The 27,410-nt window shown below is 38.1% G+C and overlaps 1 protein-coding gene across 3 annotated transcripts in view; it reads left to right on the top strand.

The window, feature by feature from the left end:
* The window catches only part of LMBR1 (limb development membrane protein 1), a 132,108-nt gene that overhangs the window by 45,960 nt on the left and 58,738 nt on the right, over window positions 1-27,410 (top strand). For all 3 annotated transcript variants that reach the window (XM_060305038.1, XM_030854334.3, XM_060305039.2), the window contains 3 exons: window positions 23,960-24,086; window positions 24,559-24,627; window positions 25,433-25,497. In XM_060305038.1, coding sequence (XP_060161021.1) covers window positions 23,960-24,086; window positions 24,559-24,627; window positions 25,433-25,497 — 261 coding nt within the window. The remainder of the gene's footprint in view (window positions 1-23,959; window positions 24,087-24,558; window positions 24,628-25,432; window positions 25,498-27,410) is intronic.

Raw genomic sequence — 27,410 nt, forward strand, 5'->3', positions numbered from 1 at the left:
ATGTTTAGAGCTTTAAAATCAGGGTAATCATGGCATGTTATTTTACAATATTAAGCTTTTTCAGTTACATAGAATTTGCAAGCGTTATTATTAGCATTGTATATTTAAGTCTAAATGTGTTAGATATATGTTTGAGCCTTGCAGTATTATGCCTTTCCGTTATATAAGATCTTCTGGTATTTACTTGCACAGGTTCTGAACAGTGTTTGGTGAGATCTGTAGCGCTTTCCACAGAGCTGTAGGTTGTATCGCAGTCAGGAACTCTGCTGCTCTGATGAAGGGGGTTGGTCGCTGACATCTTTGACACAGCTGGCTGGCAAGCATGTATATATTTGTGTGTATCCCTTTAAAACCCTTTGCTCATTGGTTACATTTGACATATCTACTTCCAAGGCAACATTGAGGAGAGCTTAGAAAACACTTCTAATTGGTAGATTTCAGCACAATAACTTGAGTAAGGACAAACTTGTAATATGGTTAAGTTAAATTTCCTTTTTTTTCCTTTGGCCACTTCCTGGTGTTGTTTTACTATGTTGAAGTCTGGTGGAGCCCCTAAATGGCATATGGTCCCACCAAACTCCCATTGATTCCCCTGGGCAATCGATTTTAAAGCAGCCCCTTGCATATTGTGCCGAGATGCGGAAATTGGCCACTGGCCATGGCGGATGCAGAGCTTGAATTGAAAATCAAATTAAGCAGAATTCTCTACTTAGTTTTTAATTAAACCACTATGTTAATTCAAACAGGACATTTTAGGCCTGGGGGGGTTGACCATGTCCGTTTAAGGGCCTTGAATTGCCTTTCTTCTCTCTCCTTACAATGGCGTATGTTTCTTTCTTATTGGGACCATCTCCTAGCTATTCCCATTCTTTACAGATCTCGAGGGTAGGAGAATGTAAGTGGTCTTGATAAAGCAAGGTTTTTTCTTTCTTTCTTTCTTTTTTTTTTTTTTTTTTTTAAGAAGGTACCTTTTATCTTGGAATTCTGTTAGCAGTTAAATTTTTATTTAATCTAGATTATTTATATTATAGGCTGTCACCCGTATATATTGTAGCAAGCATTACATATGTTCATGTGTGTTTGAAGCTGACCCCAAGCTTACACCTTATGTTTCAACTCTGGTGAAGAGGTTGCGTCTGGTGGGTTTGGTTTTTGTTTTGTGGTAGACATGTTTTCTCCACAGTTTTTATCTCGGTTGCTTAGTCATACACCAGAGTATGAGAGTCTTGGGGCTGACAGCGCTCCTGTTCAGTTACACTCAGGTCAGTTGTGTGAGTCTCTCTCCCCACTCTGCCTCAGAGGGACCTCTAGATTATTTGGGGTGATGCCAGAAGGTGTTTTTCGATTGCGTAATGAACCAGTCTAACCTCTGGCTAGGGTTTAAATGGGAGTTAGGAATGTGTTTGTTTCATATTGTGTCTTAACATCTTACTTTGAATTAAAATGTCATAAGGAAAAAAAATGTCATGAGGAAAAAATTCAGCAACTTAATGAAAGTAAATAAAACCCTTCAATGACAGATTATTTCATGAACCAAAGATGTTTCTGGGAGCAACTTTATATTGTGCCTCACGTTAATGCCTATCTTTGGTTTGAAGTCACGGTATAACATTTAACATAAGTGACAGCAACATCCTGACCAATTACCTAAGCCATCCAGACACCCCCAGATGTCCAGAACATAGCACACGGTCTGTAGGATTAAGAGGTTAGCTCCTAGAACTTCAAACGAAGTGCTTGATAATAAAAGCAAAAAGTACAAAATCTGAGGTGACTTCCTTTCTTAATTAATTAGACTGGCCAGGTGGAAGCCAAGAGCTGGGTGCGGTGCTTGGAAGGTCTATAAAGCTGAGCACCGTGACAGCACGGTAGAGGGGAGCAGACATCGCTCTAATGTGTTTCTGTCCTGTGTCACAGTTTGAAATTGTCCTGGTTTATGTCCCTTTTGGCAAACTTACATAAAAGTGACCTTGTACTGTATTTTATGACCAGATGACTTTTTCCCCCCAGTGGCTAATTTGTATCAGGCCTCCATCTTAAAGAGACACAGAAATGAGTAGGAAGTCCAGCTCGGTCTCAGTGAACTTTCATTGCATTCTTTCATTATTTTTGCTCGTTCTTGCCACTGATCATCCATAAATTGTTGGAAATGAGTGATTAAGGAAGTGCTGCTTAGTGTTAGTGGCACATGCGCATATTTGCATGGTTTTTTGTGGGTGAGAGGAAATCACATACAAAAAGGGAAACTCCTGCTGGGAACCTTTCAAGGAAATTTACCTTGGGTCTCGTTTTGATCTTGGTGTTTATTACAGAAAATGGAGTCATATCTCACTAACTATTGTTATGTGTTAATTTGATTTTCCAACACCTTCAAGAAAAAAAAATCCGTAATTTATTAACAGAATTCCTGTACCCTCTTCCAATTGTGAGGACTAATTTTTTCCATAGAAACAATATAGATAAGAATGATGATTTTCAAAACATTTGATTCTAGTAGTGTTGTTACATGCAAGGTTCCTGTTGGAATTGTGACTCTACTGTAAAAGGCGTGGTTATAATAATGTAAACTGAGCAGTTTCAGACATTGAAGCTTGACGTATAGGATGTCAGAGAAAGAGAGAGAAGATTATTATTTTGAAGAAAAGGGTACATTTATTCCATTTAAAAATTATTTGAGTTCATAAGGATTTTGAGTTAAAAATCATTTAGTTAATGAAATGACGTTAATTTTGTCACTCTTCTCAGTACAGCTGCATGTTGGAGGCGACTAAATTATAACTTCAGTAACAGTGTCAGTTATTGGTAAATAGCACATTGCTCAGTTCCTGCATACTTGGTGATGGTATGATACTCTCTCTCCATTTATCAAAAAAGGAGAGATTTATACTGTAAGGCTAGATTGTCTCTTTATTTGTGTAAAGAGTTTTGTATAGTGGCAAAACTATAAGCTCTGGCTTTCAGAAGACCTGGACTTAAATCCTGACTCTTCTTTTACCGACCTGGAAGTCCAGGCACGGTTCTTAGTGTCTCCATCTGGAAAATGGGCTGCAGTTCTTACCTTGTCCTCGGGTTACTCCACCAAATCTGTTTGTAAAGCACCAAGACACAGCAGAATTGGCAGTTATTATTAGGGACTTAAATGTACCAACTGTGAGCAAGTTGATAATGAAATCAGGAAGATTTGTGTGGTATAACTTTATATGTGGTAGCAAAACGATGTAAGAAATTAGAATGGCGTCAACATAGCTTTGTTTATTTACTTTTTGAAATATAAATGGTTTTATTTTGTAACAGTATAGGTTGTAAAAAGAAGGTATTTAATAGGTAGCTGAATTTCAAACTTTATTTTATATGATGATTAAATTACCAACTAATGTCTCATAATTTGTTAAATGAGAAGTTTTGGTAGGGAGGAAATATAAAATCACCAGGTTCAGATTTTAAAGTAATTATACTTTTAATTAAACTGGCTCTAATACTTGAATATTCATAAAACAATTTAATAGGAATAGCCATTGTTATCAATTAGAGTCTCCTTTCTAAAACTTTTTTTGGGGGAGTTGAAAACTACCTACCCTTGGTTAGAATGAACTTTATTTGAAAGTAAAATTAAATGTCAGATTTAATGCTGACTAGAGAGCTTCTTACACAATTATGATACATACCCACGGACCTGTAGGACGAGAGCTCACCCAAGAGGCTAGAATTTGGATTGTTAAAATCTTCTATTTATTTGGCATTTAAACTCATATTTATTTGTCTGTAAAATCATTTATTCAGCATGTCACAGTGTTAACCTTCTGATCTCTACGAAATGTATGCCAATATATAGCTGGAACTTGATATATTACTTTACAACCCATTTATTTGGCCCGTTTGTACCAGAAATAAAAGTTGTGTATTTAGACACATCAAAGGCAATGGGATTATTTTGACATTAGGTAATATTTTAGGTTGCAGTATATTATGTACTTTTCTTTAAACTTAAGTCATTAATAGTTATACTACTTAAAAATTTATTGGTTTGCACACTTTCTGTTAAGGAAAGGAAATTCTCATCTAGAAAGACAAGTTCTTACTGTTCTAGAGTGATTGACTTTTAAATCAATTGAACTGTTAAAAAAATACATAAAATGTATGTTCTTTTAGTTATTAAAAATAAGGTGAGCAGGCAAAAACAAAAAATAAGGACACCCGAACAGTAGAATAAGAATTAAGTATAGTGAAATGGTCAATTTAAAGGAAACGTTTCCTATTATCTTTCTTGGAACACAAAGAAGAAATTTTAAGTTGTTTTATAGCGCTGGATTTAAATACTTTTATACTTTCATATTTTATTTGGGATTACTTGATATTAATGTTTCTCTTTACACATTAATTAATGAGTGTTAAGTTTTATAAGCAGTCTGTTTTTAAACAGACTTGTGAAGGGCTTAAAAAATTTTTTAAATCCTTTTTGAAATATCAGAAAAACTTATCTGATCTCTTAATGATTTTTGCTTCCTTCTTTTTTTTAACATCTTTATTGGAGTATAATTGCTTTACAATGGTGTGTTAGTTTCTGCGTTGTAACAAAGTGAATCAGCTATACATATACATATATCCCCATATCTCCTCCCTCTTGCGTCTCCCTCCCACTCTCCCTATCCCACCCCTCTAGGTGCTTCTTAAATGCCTAGAATTAAATGATATTTCTGATTTTTTTAGAAGATATTTAATGAAGTACCTTATGTTGTGATAAGAGCTTATTGCATTATATAACAAATATACTTTATTCTGAACAAGATTTCTCTTCTCTTTCTGTTATTACCTTAGTTCAGGCTTCATCATTTCTTGGATTATTTAAACCACTGTCCATCTGTGTTTTCTGCTTCCAGTTTCATTCCCACACAAAGTAACCTTCACACTGCCTTCTAGCACTGTTTTCTACATAATGCTATTATCTGTAACTCACCTCCATAAGATCTCCAAGGACCAAAACCGAACAGGCACAACAAAACTGAAATGGTAACTGAGTAAGTGATGCCCTAGTTAGGGCAGGGAGGTAGTTACAAGGTGGTACAGGACCGTGGATGCATTCAAGCTAGGAGTTGGAACTGAAGCTCCACTGAAAGTCCTCAGCCAAAGGGCAAACTTGTTACACACACACACACACACACACACACACACACACACACACAGTGATGGGGAGCGTCTGTCAGCCTTAGCTCTGGGCAGAAGTCTCCCCTGAGAGTTAGTCCACAGGCCTCTACCTCACAGGAGTTGGGGTTCGATATTACTACCTGTATTGTTGGGAGACCCCAAACCAAGAAATTAGCATAAAGTGGTTTTCAGAGTATTATGTATCATTTTATCATTTCAACCTGATGTATAATATCATTTTAACATAACGTATAATTAAATAAATTTTAAGTGGTTTCAATAAACATAATTAATGTTGCTTTTAGAAAGTTGATTTAATGTAATTAAGATTCATCATATGTATAAATTTTTGAGCTGGTCCTATTTATGACATAGGCTATTTAATTGTCTTTAACTTAATTGTGTGAGAAAACTCAGGACTTGACAACAAACATATAAGCAAGCCTAAACAAGACCTGATTACATTTTATCCAAGCTTTTTTCCATTTTAATCTAACACTCTTTCTTAGTAATTTGATACTGGTTTAGTTCTGAAAGTGTTTTTATTCCTTCAGAGCCAAGGATGAATAATGTAGTCTATTCTATTTTAGCTACTTTTTCTGTGAGTTTTTACAAAGATCTAATATTTTAATCTATCTATAGTTAATTTTGTGAGGTGATTAAAAAGAGTGAATATAAGTAAACTTTTCTGTTATTCAGTTATTCTAAAGAAATGTGTACAGTAATATTACTCTTACCTATTGTTTCTTAATATTTAAAAATTCTTATGTATAATTACACATCTTTCTGGACTTTTTACAGCTTGTAGTGCCTGGAATCACTGCTCTTTTCTTACTTTTCTTATTTTCTTTTAATTTTCTTTTTAGTCTATAACTTCCCCTGGACATTTCTCCATAGATTTGATCCCAAGTACTTTCTATCATTTAGGGATTTCTCAACATTGCTACTCTGCTGATGGAACTCTTGTCTTCTACCATAATTAATTCATTCAGTTAATTCCTATTGACCACTTATTGTATTCTAGGTACTGTTGCAGCTGCTAGGGACAGTGCAATTGATTGATTGATTGTTTATGTATTTATTATATATTTTTCCTGTTTTCTGTGGTAAAAAATGTATGTGATTATTAATCTGTCATCTTGAACTGATGTACCTGATTCCTCTGTCTCTCCACCTGTTAGCTTTACTGGCCCTTTGTCTGGAATTCAGTTATTTGTTAATTTGGGGGCATTCTTTGTTCTTTTTTCCAGACCTGGGAGGCTTTGTGGTCTCTGCTTGAATTGGCTCTGATTTCGTTGACAAGTGTGGGGCGCAGTCTTTTCTTTTGGCCTCTCCTCTTTCGCTTTGTAGCTGTTTTGGCCTCTCATGGCCTTAAGGTTGTTTAAAGATGATCTTTTCCAATATAGTGTTCAGAAATTCCTTCTCAGGATTCCAAGATGATTTCTACAAATGTACAAGCCCTTCCTAAATGTGTCTGTGTATTCCAGGATCTTTTATTTCCCTGGGTCTTATTTGGCTTTGCATGAAGCATACTCACGAGGTTGATGGTTTTGGCTGATTCTCCTGTGTATCTTGACTTCTATCGGTTTTTCATTAATACTTTAATTATAATTTAAACAAGTTTAGGGAAAGCCAATTAACCCTACATTGTATTTTATATCATTCCAAATTACCTGTCAACATTTGTACTTGGATCATTGTGTAATTATAATTAGTGTATGTATATTTTTTATGTCCTTCTTACCTTAATAATTTATTTTGTGTACATAAATTTTCTAGTGCTATGAAAAATTGTCCAAGACTTGGAAATGGGCAAAGAAGATCCTGGGTGTTCTGTCATTGGAGTTCTAGCCATTGTCTAGTGGGTGCTGGGGATTTTCTGGTCCTACAGGGGTGTGCACCTTTGGCTGATTTTCTGTTGACTTGGCTATATTACACCTCCTTAGGGTTAGAGTTAACTTGTAGGAAGCTGAGAGCAATGCAGAGTAATTTGTCTGATAGAGATGTAATTGATTTCTTCCTATGCAGAGGATAGCTCCAAACATTTCATTTTATTGTCCCACAGGATGTTATCCCATTTTGCATCTATTAGCAAATTGATTTTAATATTTCTGGTTATCTATGTATATGTGTTCTTCAAATTCTCCTTTGACCAGGTTTTATCAGAAATTAAAATCATGTGCTAAAGGATGTGAAGAACAGAAGGGACCAGGGTGCTCAGAGAGGAGCTGCCATCAGCAAGCAGCAGTGACACTTGCTGTGGGCTAAAGTAGAGCACATGGGTCCTGGCAGTTGAGAGCCGGTAAACTTACAAGGGCCCACCAGGGCGCAAGCTACCGAGACACCTCACCCAGAACTGGAGCCTGCTTCTCTAGATTCACTGCCACCAGAGGCAGGAGATGATTAAAGAAAGAAGCAGGACAAAAACTCGTGTGTATATAAAGATGAGCGGGGACTCAGGAGATGACCAGACGTCTGGGGAAAGTCAGTATCGTGAGAGGGACCAAATTCGATGCACTACTCAGAGTTAATAGACAAAGAAAAGATTTCAGAGAGATTTGAAAATATTTGATCTAGCATTTTAGACTTTTCTTGGCAGAGGGAATTAAGGATATCTCGTCCTCAATATTGCCAGAAATGAAAGTTCTATTGAGTCATTCTGATAAAAATCAAGTCTAGACGGTTTCCAGGATATTTCTAGCAGACGTTAAAGAACAGATAACTACAGTTTCAACAAATTTGTCTGGAGATTTGAAGATGGAACACTCACAGTTGTATTTTATGGAATTAGTGGAATCTTGATGCTGAAAGCAGACAGGATTAATATGAGAAAGGAACATTATATGCCATTCCTTTTCATGAATACTTGTGAATCAGAAAATATTAAGCTGAGTCCAACACAAAAGATCATCATCCAAAAAAATTATTTCAGCTCTCAAGGTTGGTTTAACACTAGAAAATCTATGACTGTAATTCATATTAGCAGAGTAAGTGAGAGAAAAGAATCAAGTGAACACCTCAGAAGAGACACAGAACACATCCATGAAATCAGTAACCATTCATGATTAAAAAGCAAACTAAGAACTAAAGGGAACTTGCTTAACCTGATAATGGATATCTACTCTAAGACTGCAACTGACATTGTTCTTAGCAGTAAAATGTTAGAAGTATTTACTTCAAAATTGGGATGCCATCTTGAGTACTTTTATTTCTAACAATAGACAACACTATAGTAGAGTTCTTTACCAGTACAGTTAGACAAGAAAAGGAAAAATTGAAAGAAACAAACAAAATAGTCATGATTAACAGATGATATTGTCTTTTGAAAGATCCTATAGAATCTAAAGGTAATTCCAATAAGAAAATTTAGCAAGGAAGCTGGATATAGGATTAATATAGGAAAATCAATAAATAAGAGCAACAAACAGAAAATCTAATTAAAAATACCTTTTATAATAGCAAGACAACTAAGGTATGTTGAAACAAACCCAGCAAATGATTTTTAAAACCTTATTGAAATAATATATGGAAAGAAAAAATCTTATTGAAAGATGTTAAGAAGACCTAGATAATTGGATAGATATTCTATGTTTATGAATTTCTTTATATGATAAAAATACCAGTTCTCAAATTATTTTTTAGAGTCAGTGCAATTCTAATAAATTTTTTAAGAGGTTATCTTATGGCATGCGACAAGGAGATAGTAAAATTCTTTGGGAGAGCAGAGAGCCAAGAATAGCCAAAGCAATTTTGAAGAACATGGTGATGGAACTTACTCTATCAAATATTAAAAAAGGAACACAGGACTTGAATAGACATTGCTTGGAAGAAGATATGCAAATGACCAGTAAGCACATGAAAAGACCCTAGTGTCACTAGGCATTAGGGAAATGCAAATCAAAACCACAAGAAGATACTTCTCCACACCCATTAGAATGGCTGCTAGAAAATAACAAGTATTGGTGAGGACATTGAGAAATTGGAACTCTTGTACACTGTTGGGCAGAATATAAAATGGTGCGACTACTGTGGAAAACAGTATAGTGGTTGCTCAAAAAATTGAAAATATAATTACCACATGATCCAGATATTCCACTTCTGGGTGTGTACACAAAAGAATTAAAGAAAGGACTCCACAGATATTTATACACCCATTTTTATGACAGGATTATTTTCAATAGCCAAAGGTGGAAACAACCCAAGTATCCATCAGTGGATTAATAGAGAAACAAATTGTGGTATGTGCGTACAGTAGAATATTATTCAGCCTTAACAAGGAAGGAAATTCTCACACGCTACAACATGGGTGAACCTTGAGAGCATTATGCTACGTGAAATGAAGTCAGGCACAGCAAGACAAGTACTGTATGATTCCACTTATATGAGTGTCCCAGTGTAGTCACATTCATAGAGACAGAAAGTCGACGGTGGGTGTACAGGGGCTGGGGTTAGATGGGGAGTTACTGTTTAATGGGGTGCAGAGTTTGAGTTGGAGAATATAAAAAGCTCTAGAGATGGATGGTGGTGACGGTTGCATGACTGTGTGAATGGACTTAATGCCACAGAACTCTACACTTAAAAAATGGTTAAAGTGGTAAATTTTATGTTATGTATACTTTACCATCATAAAAAAAAGTAAGTGATGAGCACGGCGGTTCAAATTGGTGGTTACTATTGAGCAGGTTGGTGCAGCAGGTGTGTGGTTGGGAGGGCTACATGGGTGCACAGTAGTTGTGGTGACGTTCCTTTAGGTTGGGTGATCTATCCACAGGTATTTAATAGACATATAAAGCTAAACAGTGTACAGACTGACATACCTCAGAGATATTGTGGGTTTGATTCCAGACCACTGCAGTAGAGGGAATATTGCAATAAAATGAGTCACACGAATTTTTTGGCTTCCCAGTACATATAAAAGTTGTCATTACACTATACTGTAGTCTGTTAAACGTGCAATAGCATTGTGTCTAAAAAACAATGTACATGGGCTTCCCTGGTGGCGCAGTGGTTGAGAGTCCGCCTGCCGATGCAGGGGACACGGGTTCGTGCCCCGGTCTGGGAAGATCCCACATGCCGCGGAGCGGCTGGGCCCGTGAACCATGGCCACTGAACCTGCGCGTCCGGAGCCTGTGCTCTGCAACGGGAGAGGCCACAACAGTGAGAGGCCCACATACCGCAAAAAAAAACCAAAACAAAACAATGTACATACCTTAATTAAAAAATACCTCTTTGCTAATAGGAGTAAAGACACAGATATAGAGAATGGACTTAAGGACATGGGGACGGAGAAGGGCAAGCTGGGACGAAGTGAGAGAGTGACATGGACATATACGCACTACCAAATGTAAAATAGATAGCTAGTGGGAAGCAGCTGCATAGCATGGGGAGATCAACTCGGTGCTTTGTGACCACCTAGAGGGGTGGGATAGGGAGGGTGGGAGGGAGACGCAAGAGGGAGGGGATATGGGGATATATGTGTATGTATAGCTGATTCACTTTGTTATACAGCAGAAACTAACACACCATTGTAAAGCAATTATACTCCAATAAAGATGTGTAAAAAAAAATACCTCTTTGCTAAAAAAATACTAAGCATCCTCCGAGCCTTCAGTTAGTTGGTATCTTTTTGCTGGGGGAGGGTCTTGTCCTGCCTTGACGTTGGCTTCTGGCTGATCAGGGTGCTGCTGAGGAAGGCCGGGGCGGGGCGGGGGGGGGGGGCGGTGGGTGGGTGGGGGGCGTGGCAGGCTCTTAGAATAAGACAACAGTGAAGTGTGCCGCGTCGACTGACTCTTCCTGTCACGAATGATTTCTCTGCAGTGTGCTGTGCTGTTTGGTAGCGTTTTACCAATGGTAGAACTTCTTTCAGAATTGGACTCAGTCCTCGCGGACCCTACTGCTGCCTCATCAACTAAGTTTATGTCATATTCTAAATCCTTTGTTGTCATTTCCACAATCTTCACCGCATCTTCACCAGCAGTAGATTTCATCTCAAGAAACCATTTTTTTTTGCTCTCCATAAGAAGCAATGCTTTTCTGTGGAAGTTTATCCTGAGATTACAGCAATTCAGTCACATCTCAGGCTCCACTTCTAATTCTAGTTCTCCTGCTGTTTCTCCTCCACTGAAGTCTTGAACCCCTCAGAGTCATCCATGAAGGTTAGAATCAACTTCTCCCAAACTCCTATGAATGTTGGTATTTTGACCTCTTCCCATGAATCATAAATGTTCTTAATGGCATTTAGAATGGTGAATCCTTTCCAAAGGGTTTTCAAGTGACTTCGCCCAGATCATCAGAGGAATCACTATGGCAGCTATAGCCTTACGAAATGTATTTCTTAAATACGTCTTGAAAGTCAGAATTACTCCTTGATTCATGGGCAGCGGAACGGTTGTCGTGTTGGCAGGTATGAAAACAACATGAATCTCGTTGTACATCTCCATCAGAGCTGTCGGGTGACCAGGTGCATTGTCAGTGAGCAGTAGTTTTTGAAAGGAATCTTTTTTTCCGAGCAGTGGATCTCAGCAGTGGGTGTAAAGTGTCCAGTAAACTGTGTTGTAAACAGATGTGACGTCATCCAGGCTTTGTTCCATTTGCAGAGCACAGGCATAGTGGATTTAGCATAATTCTTAGGGCCTAGGAGTTTTGGAATGGTTAATGAGCCCTGGCTTCAACTTCGTCACCAGCTGCATTAGCCCCTATCAAGAGTCAGCCTGTCAGTAGCCAGGACATGGAAGCAACCCAAGTGTCCATGACAGATGAATGGATAAAGAAGATGTGGCACATATATACAATGGAATATTACTCAGCCATAAAAAGAAACGAAACTGAGCTATTTGTAGTGAGGTGGATGGACCTAGAGACTGTCATACAGAGTGAAGTAAGTCAGAAAGAAAAATACCGTATGCTAACACATATATATGGAATCTAAAAAAAAAAAAAAGTTCTGAAGAACCCAGGGGCAGGACAGGAATAAAGATGCAGACGTAGAGAATGGGCTTGAGGACACGGGGAGGGGGAAGGGTAAGCTGGGACGAAGCGAGAGAGAGGCATGGACATATATACACTACCAAACGTAAAATAGATAGCTAATGGGAAGCAGCCACATAGCACAGGGAGATCAGCTCGGTGCTTTGTGACCACCTAGAGGGGTGGGACTGGGAGGGTGGGAGGGAGACCTAAGAGGGAGGGGATATGGGGATATATGTATATGTATAGCTGATTCACTTTGTTATACAGCAGAAACTAACACACCATTGTAAAGCAATTGTACTCTAATAAAGATGTTAAAAAAAAAAAAGAGTCAGCCTGTCCTTCGAAGCTCTGCAGCCACGCACTGACTTCTGTCTACTGTGGAAGTCCTAGTTGACATCTTTCACTAGAAGGCTCTCTTGTCTACACTGAAAATCCGTTGTTTCGTGTAGCCGCTCTCGTTAACGATCTGAGCTGGATCTGCTGGGTAACTTGCTGCGGCTTCTGCGTCAGCACTTGCTGCTTCGCCTCGCACTTCTCTGTTATGGAGACGGCTTCTTTCCTTAAACCTCGTGAGCCAGCCTCTGCTGGCTTCCAGCTTTTCTTCTGCAGCTTCCTCACCTGTCTCAGCTTCACAGACCTGAAGAGAGTCAGGGCCTGGCCTGCATTCGGCTTTGGCTTCAGGCAGTGTCGTGGCTGGTCTGACCGTCTATGCAGACCACTGAAACTCTCCTCAACAGCAATAAGGATGTGTTGCTTCCTTACCATTCGTGTGCTCACTGGAGCAGCACCTTAATCTCCTTCAAGAACGTTCCTTTGCCTTCACGACGTGGCTGTTTGGAGCAAGAGGCCTAGCCTTCAGCCCGTCAGCTTTCCACACGCCTTCCTCTCTCAGCTTCAGCATTTCTAGCTTTTGATTTAAACTGAGAGACATGCAACTCTTCCCTCACTTGAATGCTTGGAGGCCATTGTAGAGTTATTAGTTGGCCTGATTTCAACATTGTTGTGTCTCAGGGAACAGGGAGGTCCAAGGAGAGGGAGAGAGATGGGGGAAGGGCTGATTGGTGGAGCAGACAGAACACACACAACATTTATTGATTGTTGCCATCTTGTATTGGTGTAGTTCATGATGTCCAAAACAATTACAGTAGTAACATCAAAGATCACTGATCACAGATCACCATAACAAATATAATAAAAATGAAAAAGTTTGAAATATTGTGAGAATTACCAAAATGTAACACAGAGACACAAAGTGAGCAAATGCTGTTGAAAAAGTGGCACCGATAGACTTGTTCGACGCAGGTTTGCCACAAACCTTCAATTTGTAAAAAATGCAATTATCTGCAAAGTGCAAATTGTAGAAGTGCAAAGGGAAAGAAAACGAGACATGTCTATACTTTCAGTATTTAAAAATAGAAAGGAAAAAAGGTTATTTCTTGGTGATGGGCTCATATTAACCAAACTGATATGAAAAACCAAAATGCCAATTTGTTGATACTCAATGGAAAACTATAAAATAATCACACATGCATGCACACCTACACACCCAAAGTAGCTGTTACTGAGAGCTGGAGGGGCTGTGGAAATGAGAGAGAGGGGCCCAACGCAGCTTTGGAGGAATTGGTCTGGGTTTAGAGTAGGCAGACAGCCTTAAGCTTTTTGTGTATGTTTCCTATTTTGTTCACTGTCATAAGGATAGCTCTTCTGTGGTATTTTGGAATTCCTAGTGCTTTTTGTGTAAATGTACTGTTTGCCACAAAAGCAATATGACACTATTACCTAAATTATCATGTGGAATTGCTTTTATATTAATATTCTACACTTTAGTATCTTGTACATTTTGCTATAGTCATGTAATAAATAATAACCCTAATGATCTTTCTTTTGTTGTGTCTGTATTGGAACTTGTGCCTGGGTGTTTTATGACAGGACTAGTAAGGTATTGGCTACAATGTTCTGTTATATTAAAGGACTGAGCGTTTGCTCAGCATGAGCTTGCTATTACGGAATTGAAAATTAATATTCTAGTAAAAGAAGCTTTTGTGTATTTTGATTTAGTTCCTTTGCTAAAATTATAGGTTGCCTTAAGTATGTATTAAGCATTCTCCCTCCACCTCCTATTTCCACATCAGTTTGTCTTTTATGTCTTATTTCTGTCTTGTGGGGAGGGTAGAAAACACAGGCTCCAGAAGCTGACAGACCTGAATTTAAAGAGAGTTCTGGCAGGCCTGGAACAGGGTGACCATAGATTATTTAACATTTTTGGATGTGAGCTTTCTCATTTATAATAAATTTGCCTTTATTGTGAATATTCAGTGAGCACATATAAAGCAACTACGTAGTAGGAGCTTTGCAAATAGTTCCCATTTCTTTTTTTCCGTCAAGTTTATAACTAAAGAATTATTAGAACAGAATTAGAAATAGAAAAGATCCTTACTGGCTAACCATTAAATTATTTTGATGTGATGAAGTGTACTGAGAAATGTTTTTTTCCCAAATTTAGAATTATGTTTAAACATTTTGAAATAAAGTCCCTGCAGTCTTTTTACAATTCAGTTCTTTCATTTACGTGTTGGAAACTTGCTGTATTAATTCATTTACTTGCAATCTGGAGGATTTGGTTTGTTTAATATCATGAGAAATTTCTGCCCATAAATTTAAATATAGTGAACATCTTAGTTCAGTGAACAGCAATGTTAGTATTATTATTTTAACTTATTCTAAAATACTTTCTTTTTGTCAAGTTTTAATAACTTGAGAATCTTATAGTTTTAATTTTTCTACTGTGTATGACTATATTAAATATGTATATATATATAATAAACTGAAGAAAATATTAATATTAAAAAACAATTCACTATAGAGCCTAACAACACTTTCTATAAAGTTATTTTCTTTGACTTGGGACCAAAACTCTTTTTGTCTATACTTTTAATTATTACTTTGGGAGCAAAGGGGGAAATGGTTGGCACTCTCTAGGAATGCTTGTTTGTAGTTTTTTCATGGTTTAAAATAATTAATACCTGCCTTTATTTTCTGTTCTTTATTAGTGATTCTATCGATCTTCCCCAGATGACTGCATGTATGTTTGGTGCAGTCTTGATGTCATGCTGAGCAAACCTTATCTTAATGTTACTAAGAGACCCTTTTTGTTAAATGGAAACAATGGCTTGATATTTATTTTAAATGTTCTGTGAATGTAGAAATTTTTCCCAGGCTTTCCTGATGGGTGGAGACATAGTATATAAAGTGGTGTTTACATACCTTCCAAGAGGTCAAGATGTCCATGCAAAATCTTGTTTAAATGTTCATCACCATAGAAACATATCAGTTTATTGTTAGAGCTTTTGTAAATATATTGTAATTTTCACTTCATTGATGTTCAGCACAGAGCATTTAATGTGTAATTGACCAGCACCAAAATTTGGTGTTTAGCCTTTACTAGCTTATTTAATCTAATTTAAACTTAAAATATTGAGATAGTTGTAATTTCCAAAACAATACTGGTATGAAACTAATGTAATTAATTATATAGCTTACTTTTCTTAAAAACAAGATGATGTTTCCTTGACAGAAAGTACTTTATTTTGATGATGTTTTTTACTAATACACTGAGTGCTTATTACACTATGATTTTAATAAAAGAGATGGAGTTTCATTAAGGTAACTTAGATTTATGGTTTTGGGGAGGGGTTAAGACAAGTATTCATAAATATATTACGAAGTTTATGAAATCCTAGTACTGTATGGCATAGTATAAGCATTCAGAATTGTGTGAGCAAGTACAACTGTTGATGATAAGTAGTTCTTATAGTTCTGTGATCTTGTATTCAGGAGACTTTTCTTAATTTTTTAGATGAACAATGGTAACCTTCTTCCACTCTGACAATGTTTTGCTACTTTGTTGTTTGCAGGGTATTTCAGTAAGTTATTCTGACATCTGGCACATCTTTTAGCTCAGTGTATGCAAGAATGGAGTTGATAGGGACCTTCCCCTTGGGGCTTCCTAGCTCCTGATTCTGACTCTTAATGGAAAAATGAGCAGTAGGCATATTTTTTTGCTTATATGCTGTCCTGCTGGTGATTAATGGTAGTGATAAAAGCTCTCACAATGCTTTTCATTACTTTGCAGACAGAACCACATACAAAAGTTCAAAAAGCTCACACACTACATGCCACAAAGCCTATACTCTTTAGGCTTTGTAATATTTTACTGATCTCAAGAAAGGTAGTGATAATTTGTATATTTTTGGCACTCATATGAGCCAGTCGATGCCAGATTAACAAATGAAGTTTCTGATTATTATAATCCCTTCACCTCTCTTCTCTCTATTCTAAAGTTGTTGAAGGTAAAAAATCTGCCACATTGCATTTAATGAAAAGATTTGTTATATTTTTCTGTTGGTTTTGCTAAAGCTCATAAATATGATATTTAATTGATTTCAAGTTGGGCTGATTTTGTCCCATTTAATCCCAAAAAGGGAATAAAAATAAAAGGAAAACGTAATTGTCCTAGCCTCCTAGTGGATTAAGTCAGTATAACAGTTATTTCTAACTACATCAGTTATCTTCAATATTTCATAAACAGGTATAATCATATTCCATAATTTTGATGGCTTGCTCTGTGGCAGCCTTTTCTGTAATTCCTAATTTACTCTTCTTTAAATTTAGATTAATAACTGAAAATGAGCAGATTCCTTTTTATGAGTTGTTATCTTTCAAAAGAAATGATCAATTTGAAATCAATTTTTGAAGAGTTCATATGCTTTGACTGCAGAGGTTTATTTGTTTAAATGTTTCTTATTTGTCTGCTTAAGCATGTGAGTGTACATTTTAGACATTTTTTCTTGATATTATTCACATATTTATAATAGAAAAAGCATCCTCTTGGAATGGTAATATTGATATCTGTTTCCTTTTAGAAAGACTGTTCACATATACTTTTTAATCACATAAGAGATTTATTTGGGGCTTAGTTTGTAAGTATATGTGGATAAATATGTGGCTATTTAACTTCATTGTCACTTTCAGACTGGTTTATACTTAGGTTGCATTTTAAATGCTATTTATTTTTCTTAATGAGAGAATGTATTTTTTCTTTATATAAATAGAATGGAGTAATTCTTAAACTTTGTAATGGATTTCTTCTCTTTGCCATAAATGCTACTTGAAACACTAATCTATAGCATGTTAAAAGAGGCTAATCTAGAGCTATAGCATGTTAAAAGAGGCTGTTACTTTCACCAGGCTGTTCAAAGAATTTTATGTCAAGGTTAAATTTAGGAAAATGACCAGAAAGTACTTGAGAGTGCAGAGAGTACTTAGATTTTGTTAGAAACAGACTGTTAGTAGTCTGCTGTGACCTATATGGTAACCATTAGCCACGTGTGGCTATATACATTTAAAATACCTAAAATCAGTAAAATTAAAAACCAGTTCTTCAGTCACAGTAGCTACATTCTAAGTACTCAATAAACACATATGGTTATTAGCTATGTTAATGGATAGCACAGAATAGAGCATTTATATCATCACAGAAATATATGTTGGACAGCACTGTTCTATGCTATTTAATCATAAATAATTTGTTCTTTTTTCATCTATGATTAGTTTGCACACTATCTAAACAGCAGAAAAAAGAGTAAGGCCCAACTTTAAGGATATATACTTACGCAGCACCCCAGTTAGAGGTGCAGTCCCAGTTAGAGAATGGTGCTAATGAGGTTCGATTTTTTTAAAATTTTTAATTAATTTTATTGGAGTACAGTTGCTTTACAATGTTGTGTTAGTTTCTGCTGTACAGCAAAGTGAATCAGCTATACGTATACATATATCCCCTCTTTTTTGGATTTCCTTCCCATTTAGGTCACCACAGAGCACTGAGTAGAGTTCCCTGTGCTATACAGTAGGTTCTCATTAGTTATCTATTTTGTACATAGTATCAATAGTGTATATATGTCATTCCCAATCTCCCAATTCATCCCACCCTCCCCTTGCCCCCTTGGTATCCATATGTTTGTTCTCTATGTCTGTGTCTCTTGCAAATAAGATCATCTACCATTTTTCTGGATACCACATATATGCATTAATATACGATATTTGTTTTTCTCTTTCTGACTTACTTCACTCTGTATGACAGTCTCTAGGTCCATCCACGTCTCTGCAAATGACCAAGTTTTGTTCCTTTTTATGGCTGAGTAATATTCCATTGTATGTATGTACCACATGAGATTTGATCTTCATTGTTTGTTGTTGCATTAATGCATCTGTTTCCCAGGTGCAGGCCCGTACCTCGGTTAGTAAGTTATGACTAAGAGTGGCATGATCAGATTTGCATTTTGAGAATATCACATTTCCATGCGATGTAGGCACCAGGTCAGGGAGAGACAAGAGTGTGGATGTAGGACTAGTAGCTAGGAGGCTGGGGTGTTCACCAGATAGACGTCGTGGCAGTAGGAAGAGAGGTGGATGAACTTGAGTCATAATTACATAGGAGAATCAAAAGGACTCGGTGTTTGACTGGACCAGGGTCCAGGGTGTGTGTACGTGTTTTGGGGAGAGGGGGGGTGCAGCAGGAAAGGAGGTGACAGGGATGTTTCCAGAGTGTCTGGCAAAACAACAAAGTGGATAATGGTGCCATTTATTGAGGTATGTGACACTGAAGGAGGAGCAGGTCTAAGGGATAAAATGATGAATTTGATTTTAGAATTCAGTTTAAGGTAGCTGTGAGATATCTAAGGCAAGGTGGCCATTGGGATGTATGGATCTTGGCCTCAGGGGTAATATTTGGACTAAAGGTACAAACTTGAGAGTCGTTGGCCACGTGAGGAGGCAAGATCATCCAGGGAGGAAGAGAGAGTCTATCTGGTAGACCATCTTCATGAGAATTGACTGAGGAGCCGCTTTGTACAGGTACTCAGGAATTGACAATCCCCGTGGTAAATGTGTTCCATGCTGATGTTTGAGAAGCATTGATACAGCTTGTGAAAAGATGAACATCTAAGACTGTGCCATCGGAGAAAAGGGGTCTGAGATACTTTCCTTTACCGCATGAAAGAAATAGGGATGGAGACAGAGATCAAGGGATAGGGGAAGGGAGCTGAGGGGACGTGCAGACCACCCAGCTGTGTCTTACTAAGGGAGAGGTAAGGTCCCCTGTAGTTAAGAACGTAGGGCCTGAGATTAGGGTCAAGGAGACTGGAACACGTTTACAAACCTTTGAGGGAATTATTAGCCAGAGATCAGTATAAGGATTGCCGGGTAACATTGAAGGCCTGCTTTGGAATATGTAGTAGCAAAAATTTCTCATGATTTTGTAAATTTCTTTAACAATGCTGAGAATTTGGAGTGAACTTCCAGGTGGAATTAAACTGGTCTGGTGGAAGTTAAAGGGGCCAGGAATACTAGAATATTATTGATACTGAATTATCATTAAAATATACTCGTTCGCTATGGGGTTTAGACCAGTGAAAACAAGGCTGATTGGAGGGATTGGGAAGATGAAGGGAGGAGAGATAATCACGATGAGGACATAGAGCTAGGTTGGAGCTAGGTTAGAGCTAGGTTAGAGCTAGGTTGGAGCTAGGTTGGAGCTAGGTTAGAGCTAGGTTAGAGCTAGGTTAGCGCTAGGTTAACGCTAGGTTGGAGCTAGGTTGGAGCTAGCTTAGAGCTAGGTTAGAGCTAGGTTGGAGCTAGGTTGGAGCTAGGTTGGAGCTAGGTTAGAGCTAGGTTAGAGCTAGGTTAGCGCTAGGTTAGAGCTAGGTTAGCGCTAGGTTAGCGCTAGGTTGGAGCTAGGTTAGAGCTAGGTTAGAGCTAGGTTAGTGCTAGGTTGGAGCTAGGTTGGAGCTAGGTTAGAGCTAGATTAGTGCTAGGTTAGAGCTAGGTTAGCGCTAGGTTAGCACTAGGTTGGAGCTAGGTTGGAGCTAGGTTAGCGCTAGGTTAGAGCTAGGTTAGCGCTAGGTTAGCGCTAGTTAGAGCTAGGTTAGTGCTAGGTTAGAGCTAGGTTAGAGCTAGGTTAGTGCTAGGTTGGAGCTAGGTTAGAGCTAGTTAGAGCTAGGTTAGTGCTAGGTTAGAGCTAGGTTAGCGCTAGGTTAGAGCTAGGTTGGAGGGCTGAAAGATTGGAGGAGACTAGGAGGCTGTGGGCTGAGGGACAGCTTTACCATGTGACCTCTCAGAATTGGGCCTGAGAGATGATGGGGTCTGGTTAGCTGTGTGGGCGGCCATAGTAGAATGCAGGTCAGGTTCATTATGAGCGTGTATGGTGCTTAGGGTGGCAGGGGATGTGATGAGAAGCTCTTGTGAACTGGGTGCTCATGTATCAAGAAAGATGGGATTGTTTCTTCTAGGTCTGTACATGGTAGGTGGCAAAGATGGGAAAGAGTGACAAGGTGGCATTCGAAGGTGGTATAAATTTAATTGAGAAAGACAAATGATATGCGAATTCCCGAGCCTTGGAGATTCCAAACACAAAGGCAACAGTTTGAGTTATTACGGTTAATCCTTACTAGGTACCAGACATTGAGCTCAGCATGTTGCACATGTTGACTCATTTGGTTCTGATAACAACCCATGAGGTAAGGGTGTCATTAAGAAACTCATTCTACAAAGGAGGAAACTGAGGCACAGTGTGGTTTAGGCATTTGCCCAGAGTTACACAGTTGGTCAGTGATGGAAACAGGATTTGAGCCCAAGTGGTCTGCTGCTAGAGTTGGGGCTCTTAACGAGCTTATTATACTGTCTGTCTCATACACCGAACTTGGATTTTTTTGTGTGTGTGTGCGGTACACGGGCCTCTCACTGTTGTGGCCTCTCTCGTTGCGGAGCACAGGCTCCGGACGCACAAGCTCAGCGGCCATGGCTCACGGGCCCAGCCGCTCCGTGGCACGTGGGATCTTCCCGGACCAGGGCACGAACCCGTGTCCCCTGCATCGGCAGGTGGACTCTCAGCCACTGTGCCACCAGGGAAGCCCTGAACTTGGATATTTTTTAAAAGTTATTCTTACTGGTGCCAAACTCTTGGATCTTTATTATTGTAAGAAAAAAATTGAAAATTAAAACAACATTAGTTTGTTCTCCTATTTCTTAAAGTCATATACATCCACTCTAAAAAATTCGGAAAATATAGCAAGGCACCAAGTATACAAGAAAAATAATTCCCCGTCACCGTAGCCCTAGACGGGACAGTTCCTTTCAGCTGGCCTTGCAAGGCTTGCTGGACATTGTCACTGTAAGACCCCTTCCTGCTTCCGCTCAGGGAGAGGGAGCTGTAGCCAGACTGGCGGTGGGTTGTCTCACTCCCCTTCACAGCTCAGACCCCAGACACTTGCCAGCTGCCAGGTCATGGGGGCCCTTACTTCTCCTTCCTGCCTACGGCCTGGGTGAGAGGATTCATGGCTCGATCCTGGGGGTCTTCTTGTAGCCCTGAACCCAACCTGTGTGGGCCCTTGTTTGTTCTTACCTAGAAAGCCGTGTGAACTTTCCATTCTTGTTGCCCAAAGCTTTCCAGAACTGCAGAGGTCTGAGATATTATGGTACTTGCAAGCTGACAGGTTAGTTTGCCAGACTCACAGACCCTGGTTGTAGACACAGACTCCTGGGTCAGAGGCTTCATTACCTAGTGTGCAGGCACAGGAGCCTCCTGTTCCTGTCAGTTCTCCAGGACCCCGAGCCCCGTGGGGGTGATGTGGCCTAGGTGGGAGCTGTCCCCACAGTGGGCTCGTGTCATGGCTGAGGAGCCCGCATTATTTGTAATGGGGTGCAAGCAAGCCTGCCTGCCCTGTGCTCTGCGGGGGGACCTTCTCTTTCACACTGTACGGTAAGCAGACCTGCCTCTACTGCAGAGATACCATCTCTGCCTTCCAAGGCTGTTTGCTGTACAGAAGTCTTTGAAAAGACAGTCCAGAGTGAGGACTGCCCCTCCCTCTGCTTGTGAGATGCACAGAAGTGGGAGAGACCCATGGAGCACTGCCTTTCAACACAGACAGATTTGATGAAAAACAAATTTAACTGCTAAGAAATACTTCTTACCAAAATATCAGAGGAAGTGTGTAAATCTTATTGGTGATTGGTTCCCCAAATTTATTATCATTATAACACTTAAACTTATTGTTACATTGTAATTGCTTAATATAATAATTATAACATGTATTATTAAAATGCCCATTTTTTGGACATCAGGTCTCAAACAGTTCCAAGTAGCACTACTGTTTAGCTCATACATCAAAACACTTAAGACACGTGTTACATGTTTTGAGAGCTCTGATGTTCCCATGGGCTGGTCAGAGGCATGCAGGATTCGGGCTCCAGTCAGAGGCAGAAAAAGACAAAGCTGAGGGGGGGTGTAACACATGCACTCCAGAGCCTACTCTTTTTATCTTTTATTTATAGACTTTCCAGATAATATTTAATGTGTGATTAAAAGGTTCTTGCTTAGAAAGAGAGGAAGAGAGAAAAAAATCAGTGCTAAAAGGTAGTGGTCATGTTCTGGTATCCTAATGGTTTGAATGTATGAAGTGTAGATTCAGAGAGTTCTTCAGTAAGTAGGAGTGTATTTTTTAGTAGTGCATTTTGTGACTGTTCCTGTTTCATCTCGCTTGAGTAATAGCTACTGTGAGATCTAATGTGTTAAATAAAATACAGGTCGTCATCACTCTGGTTTACTGGCCTCCCTTGCTGTGAGTGTGTAAGGTGCCCTGACTCTTCCATTTGAAGACACATTTTAACCTGTCAGGGGCAGTCCTGGTAAGGCTGGACTAAGAAGAAAAGACCACTTCAACTCTGAGTCATCATTTAGGGCTGGGAACACTTTGGCCATGGCTTTAGGACATTTCCTTTCCTATTGAATTTGAGGAACTGGGGTGCTATGATTTAAGTGCAACCTGTTTCTGTAATTCAGAAATTAGAAAATAATATTTAGGGCAAAATTGAAATAAGTCTATGTTTTAGATTTTTATTTATAGTTCATATCTTCAAACTTTTTAATATGGAAGGAAAGATTACGTGACTTATTGAGAAACATGGATATAATTTTGGTGTGTTAGATGTTGTAAATTAGTGCATTACAGTATAAAATAGCAACATGAATCTTTACATTTAGGTACAGGTTCAATCATGTGATGACTTTCTAAGAATATGAGAAAGTTGTTTTTTGTTTTTGCCTTGTCCCGTAGGTGTTGATTTTAAGTCTGGCCTCTCGTTTGGCCCTGAGGTCAGAATTTGTTTTATATTTAAAACAAAATTGTGCCTGATGATTCTTTATTATATTCCAGCCTCGTGGATTTAATGAAAATTCTATCTAATGTGGAGAAAGGGACGCTATTTAATTGATATAAATACTATCCATTTCAACGGTTTCTAAGGCTGGATTACCACGAGGAGTTCTTCGTCTGGGCACTAGAGGGCTCTGGAGGCTGTGGGGAGCTAAGAACCCCCGTGTTCTCTAGTAGATGGTGCTTTATGCTTTCCCCAAGTTGGGTGTTCTCGGAACTGTTTGGCGGTCACCTTAATTAGCCTTATATTCCCTTGATTAGAATCACAGATAAAAATTTGTTAATCTCCTTTCTTGGTGGAAAGTGTTAGGAAAGTAATTAATTGTTTAAAGTGGCTCTGCAAAATGTTTTTATGAAGCATTGTTTTGGTACTTTCTTCAAAGCTTAATGGTGTTTTACATAATTTTGAAAAGTCAGCTTAAACGTTACAACAGTAAACATTTAGTGTTTTTTGTCCTGCTAATAAATGTAAATTTCCTCCCCTTTCAAAGAATTTTTATGCTTTCATATAGACAGAAACCTAGTTGTTCATGTGATGAAATAAAATATTAAAATTATATCTTTATTATATTTTTCAGGGAATCCGAGCCCGAATTTTAGAAACTCTGGTCATGCTTATTCTTCTGGCCTTGCTTATTCTTGGGATAGTGTGGGTAGCCTTGGCGCTCATTGACAATGACGCTGCGAGTATGGAATCTTTATATGGTACGGATTGACTTGTTTAAACCAGTTTCTCTAGTGGAGACTACAGTTTGGAATATAATTACACATTCACTTTTTAAAACATTTTAATAGTTCTTTGTATAGTTAATCCTTGTTGTTAATTTACAAAATTAAAAAGTCTTTCGACATGTTTAAGGAAAGAAATGAATGTTTGTGTGTTTCTTGTATGTAGAATGAGCAAGCAGCTTTTCAGATTTTTTTTCTTCCTTTGGTTAATTGGTTTCTGTTCTTAAAATTCCATGGAGGCTCATTTTCTCCCTCCAAACAGGTTTTGCAAAAGGGTTATTTCCTGTTCTTCTGTTTTAGATCTTTTTATTGTACAATTTAGAAATTATATGGTTTAGTAGATTCAAATAGGCAATTATGATGTTTACTGTACATTAATTTATAGTCAGTCTATATATCAATGTATGGTATTTTGGATGCACTAAAATATATTTACATTTTTTAATAGATCTCTGGGATTTCTACCTACCTTATTTATATTCCTGTATATCATTGATGGGATGTTTGTTACTTCTCTGTAAGTATTTTTCTGACATAATATTGATAATAAAGTAGAGTTGTTCTGTGTTCTAGAAAATTACAGACACGTTTCCCGATGAGATTCCTTAACAGCTTGGAGATGTTTTTAAAAGTTGGCCCTTAACTTTTTTTGTATGTTCAAGATAAATTTTGATAAACTGAAACCTTGAAATAATAAGATACTTTTGTTTTTCTCTAAAGAAAGCCTCTTCCACAGAGTTGGAAAGAGACAGGGAGGGGGAGAGAGTCAGACATGCACGTGCCTCCCCCCCATCACAACACTAGCTTCTACTTTTGAATGGTTATGGTGGAATTCTGTATGATGAATTGGCAGTCTTTTTTTCACAATTTGTTTTGTTTTACTTAAGGCATCTCAACATGTCTCAGAGATGTTATAAGCAGATAAAAGTAGGTAAAAGGATGTAAGGTTATAGTTGTCACTTTCGGATATTCTTGTCTGATACTTGATTCAGTTAGTACTTGAAATTTAGTCTGTTCTCTGGTTGGTTTTCTTTAATTTCTTTTAAGTGAAAATACTTATTATTATTCAGCTGCTAGAAACTGGCATATCCTACCCCTCCTTTAGTCTCCATGAATCTTTCCTTAAATATAGGAATGCCCGTCGTCTGTGCACGAACCCCTAGAGCTTCTCTAACGGTGATATTGAGGAGCCCTGTGACAAAACACTGCGAGAACCTAGATTGGAAACAAGCGTTTTCTTACAACAGCAGTCTTTGAGTTTGCTGTATTTTGGGCTAGCAGTTTCTCTCCTAACTCTGAAGTGAGCTCTCTCTGTTCTGCAGTGTGCACTCCAGTTGGCCTCTCCCGCATGTTTACAGTCATGGGGCAGCTGTTGGTGAAGCCAACAGTGAGTATGATGTTGTAAACCATTTTGTTTGTTAAATAGACATTTTTATATTTGAACATCTTTTAGGTTCTAAACTAGCATTCAGAAACAGAAGAATATTTTTATGTGTTTATAACCCAAATTGTCATTGTTTTTATTTTAATCTTTTTCATCTTTGGAAACCAAATTTGCTTTTGCTCTTAAAATACTAACCATAGGCACTCAGCTAGAAATTCTTCTAGCAAATTTGAAGACAAAATGTATAGATATTTACAGGTATTTTAGGAGCCCGTTATCTTATATCAAATGGTAACTCTTTTGTGTTTCAAAGTTTATATATTCTTTGACTTACAAAGCAGTTATTTTCTGAAAGTTTGTCTGCATATTATATCTTGATTAATTGAATTATACCTTTCCCTTTAATCTCAGAAATGCTGTATATTCATTTAAAAATAATTTTCAGTTGGTAGTAGTTTTGATGATTTGTCCCTAAGTTACTTGGGCCTCTAGCTATTTTGTCAAATATTTAATAAAATGACCATAATTCTTACCTGTAGCTAGGGAATTGTCACATTATTTTCATGGATCCTCATTGCCTACAAGCTCAAGTCTAAACTATTCACATGATACGAGGCCTTTCACAACTGTCCCCCGCTGAATTTGCCTGTAGCTGCCCCTGCCCCCATTGCTTCCCTGGTGACTGATTCTAGCCAGTCTCACAGCTGACTTGCTGTGCCCAGAGCAGCCTGGATTCTTCCACTTCCCAGGCATGTCGAGGGTCTTTCTCCCGCTTCTGCCTCTTACCTGCTTCAGCCACCTGACAGTCTCCTGAAGTCCTGGCTCTGAGACCAGCTGCGTATACTACCTGTCTTTGACCCTTGCCTCACTTATTCTTTAAGCTAAAATAATCAAGCTCCTTCCTCTGCATTTCTCATATTCCCCTTTATATTTCACTAGTAGTATTTATGAAATTATTATGGTTATATGTTTTTCTTCCCTATCAGTGTAATTCATCAAGGGAAAAAACTGAGAGAATATCATGGTAGACATTCTTTTAGTAAATGCTTGCTTAATTTTGAAAGTTTTTTAATAAATAATCTTTGTATTTTCAAAAAATAAAAATGGATTTTTTAACCTGCTACATAAATGTACACACACTCAAATACAATACATGTCCTATCAAATCTTGAAATTTACTTCCCTCGTAAAGACGTTTTGTGACATCGCATTCATTTAGTTTCTTCCTAATTCTCTGGATTTTTTTTTTGTTGTTGTTTTGGTCTCTCCATTTCTACTTTCTTCCCCCTAAAATAGGCAAATGTTTAAAGTTCTGTCCTTGGTCTAAAGGTGCTCTGCTCTGTTTTCCTGAGCACCTCTGCCACTTCCACATCACTTCCTAGTGAGAAAAAGAGAGTGAATACAAACTACAGTATATTTTAAGTGCTATAATTGAAGGCCCTGTGGAGCTGAAAACTCAACAGATACAAAATCAAACTACTTATCTCCCCTCCCCAAGCTTATTTTCTCCCAAACTTGTCAATTATTAGTAACATGTTCAAACTTTTTAATGTTTGCCTCTTTTCTTGTTCCTAACATCCAATAATAATGGGTATTTATTCAGTAATTAAGTATATGCTATATGCTTGCACTAAGTACTTTATTTACATGCATAATTTCATTTAATCCTGATGACAAACCCATAAGTTAGGTGATGGTGTTCTTATTTTATGGTTGAATTATCTGCGGTTCAGGGAGATCAGGTAGCTTATACAAGATCACAGATCTGAGAGGATGAGGCAGGATTTGAACACAGAGGCTCTTTTCAGCGCCTGGGCTCTGGACCACTCCTTGTTCTGCCATAAGCTCCAGAGTCATCGAGCAGCTTTACTGCTAAGTGTACTTTGTACCTCTCCACCTGTATGTTTTGCTTGTCA

The sequence above is a fragment of the Globicephala melas genome, chromosome 9 (assembly GCF_963455315.2).
Source record: "Globicephala melas chromosome 9, mGloMel1.2, whole genome shotgun sequence".
Classification (NCBI taxonomy): Eukaryota; Metazoa; Chordata; class Mammalia; order Artiodactyla; family Delphinidae; genus Globicephala; species Globicephala melas.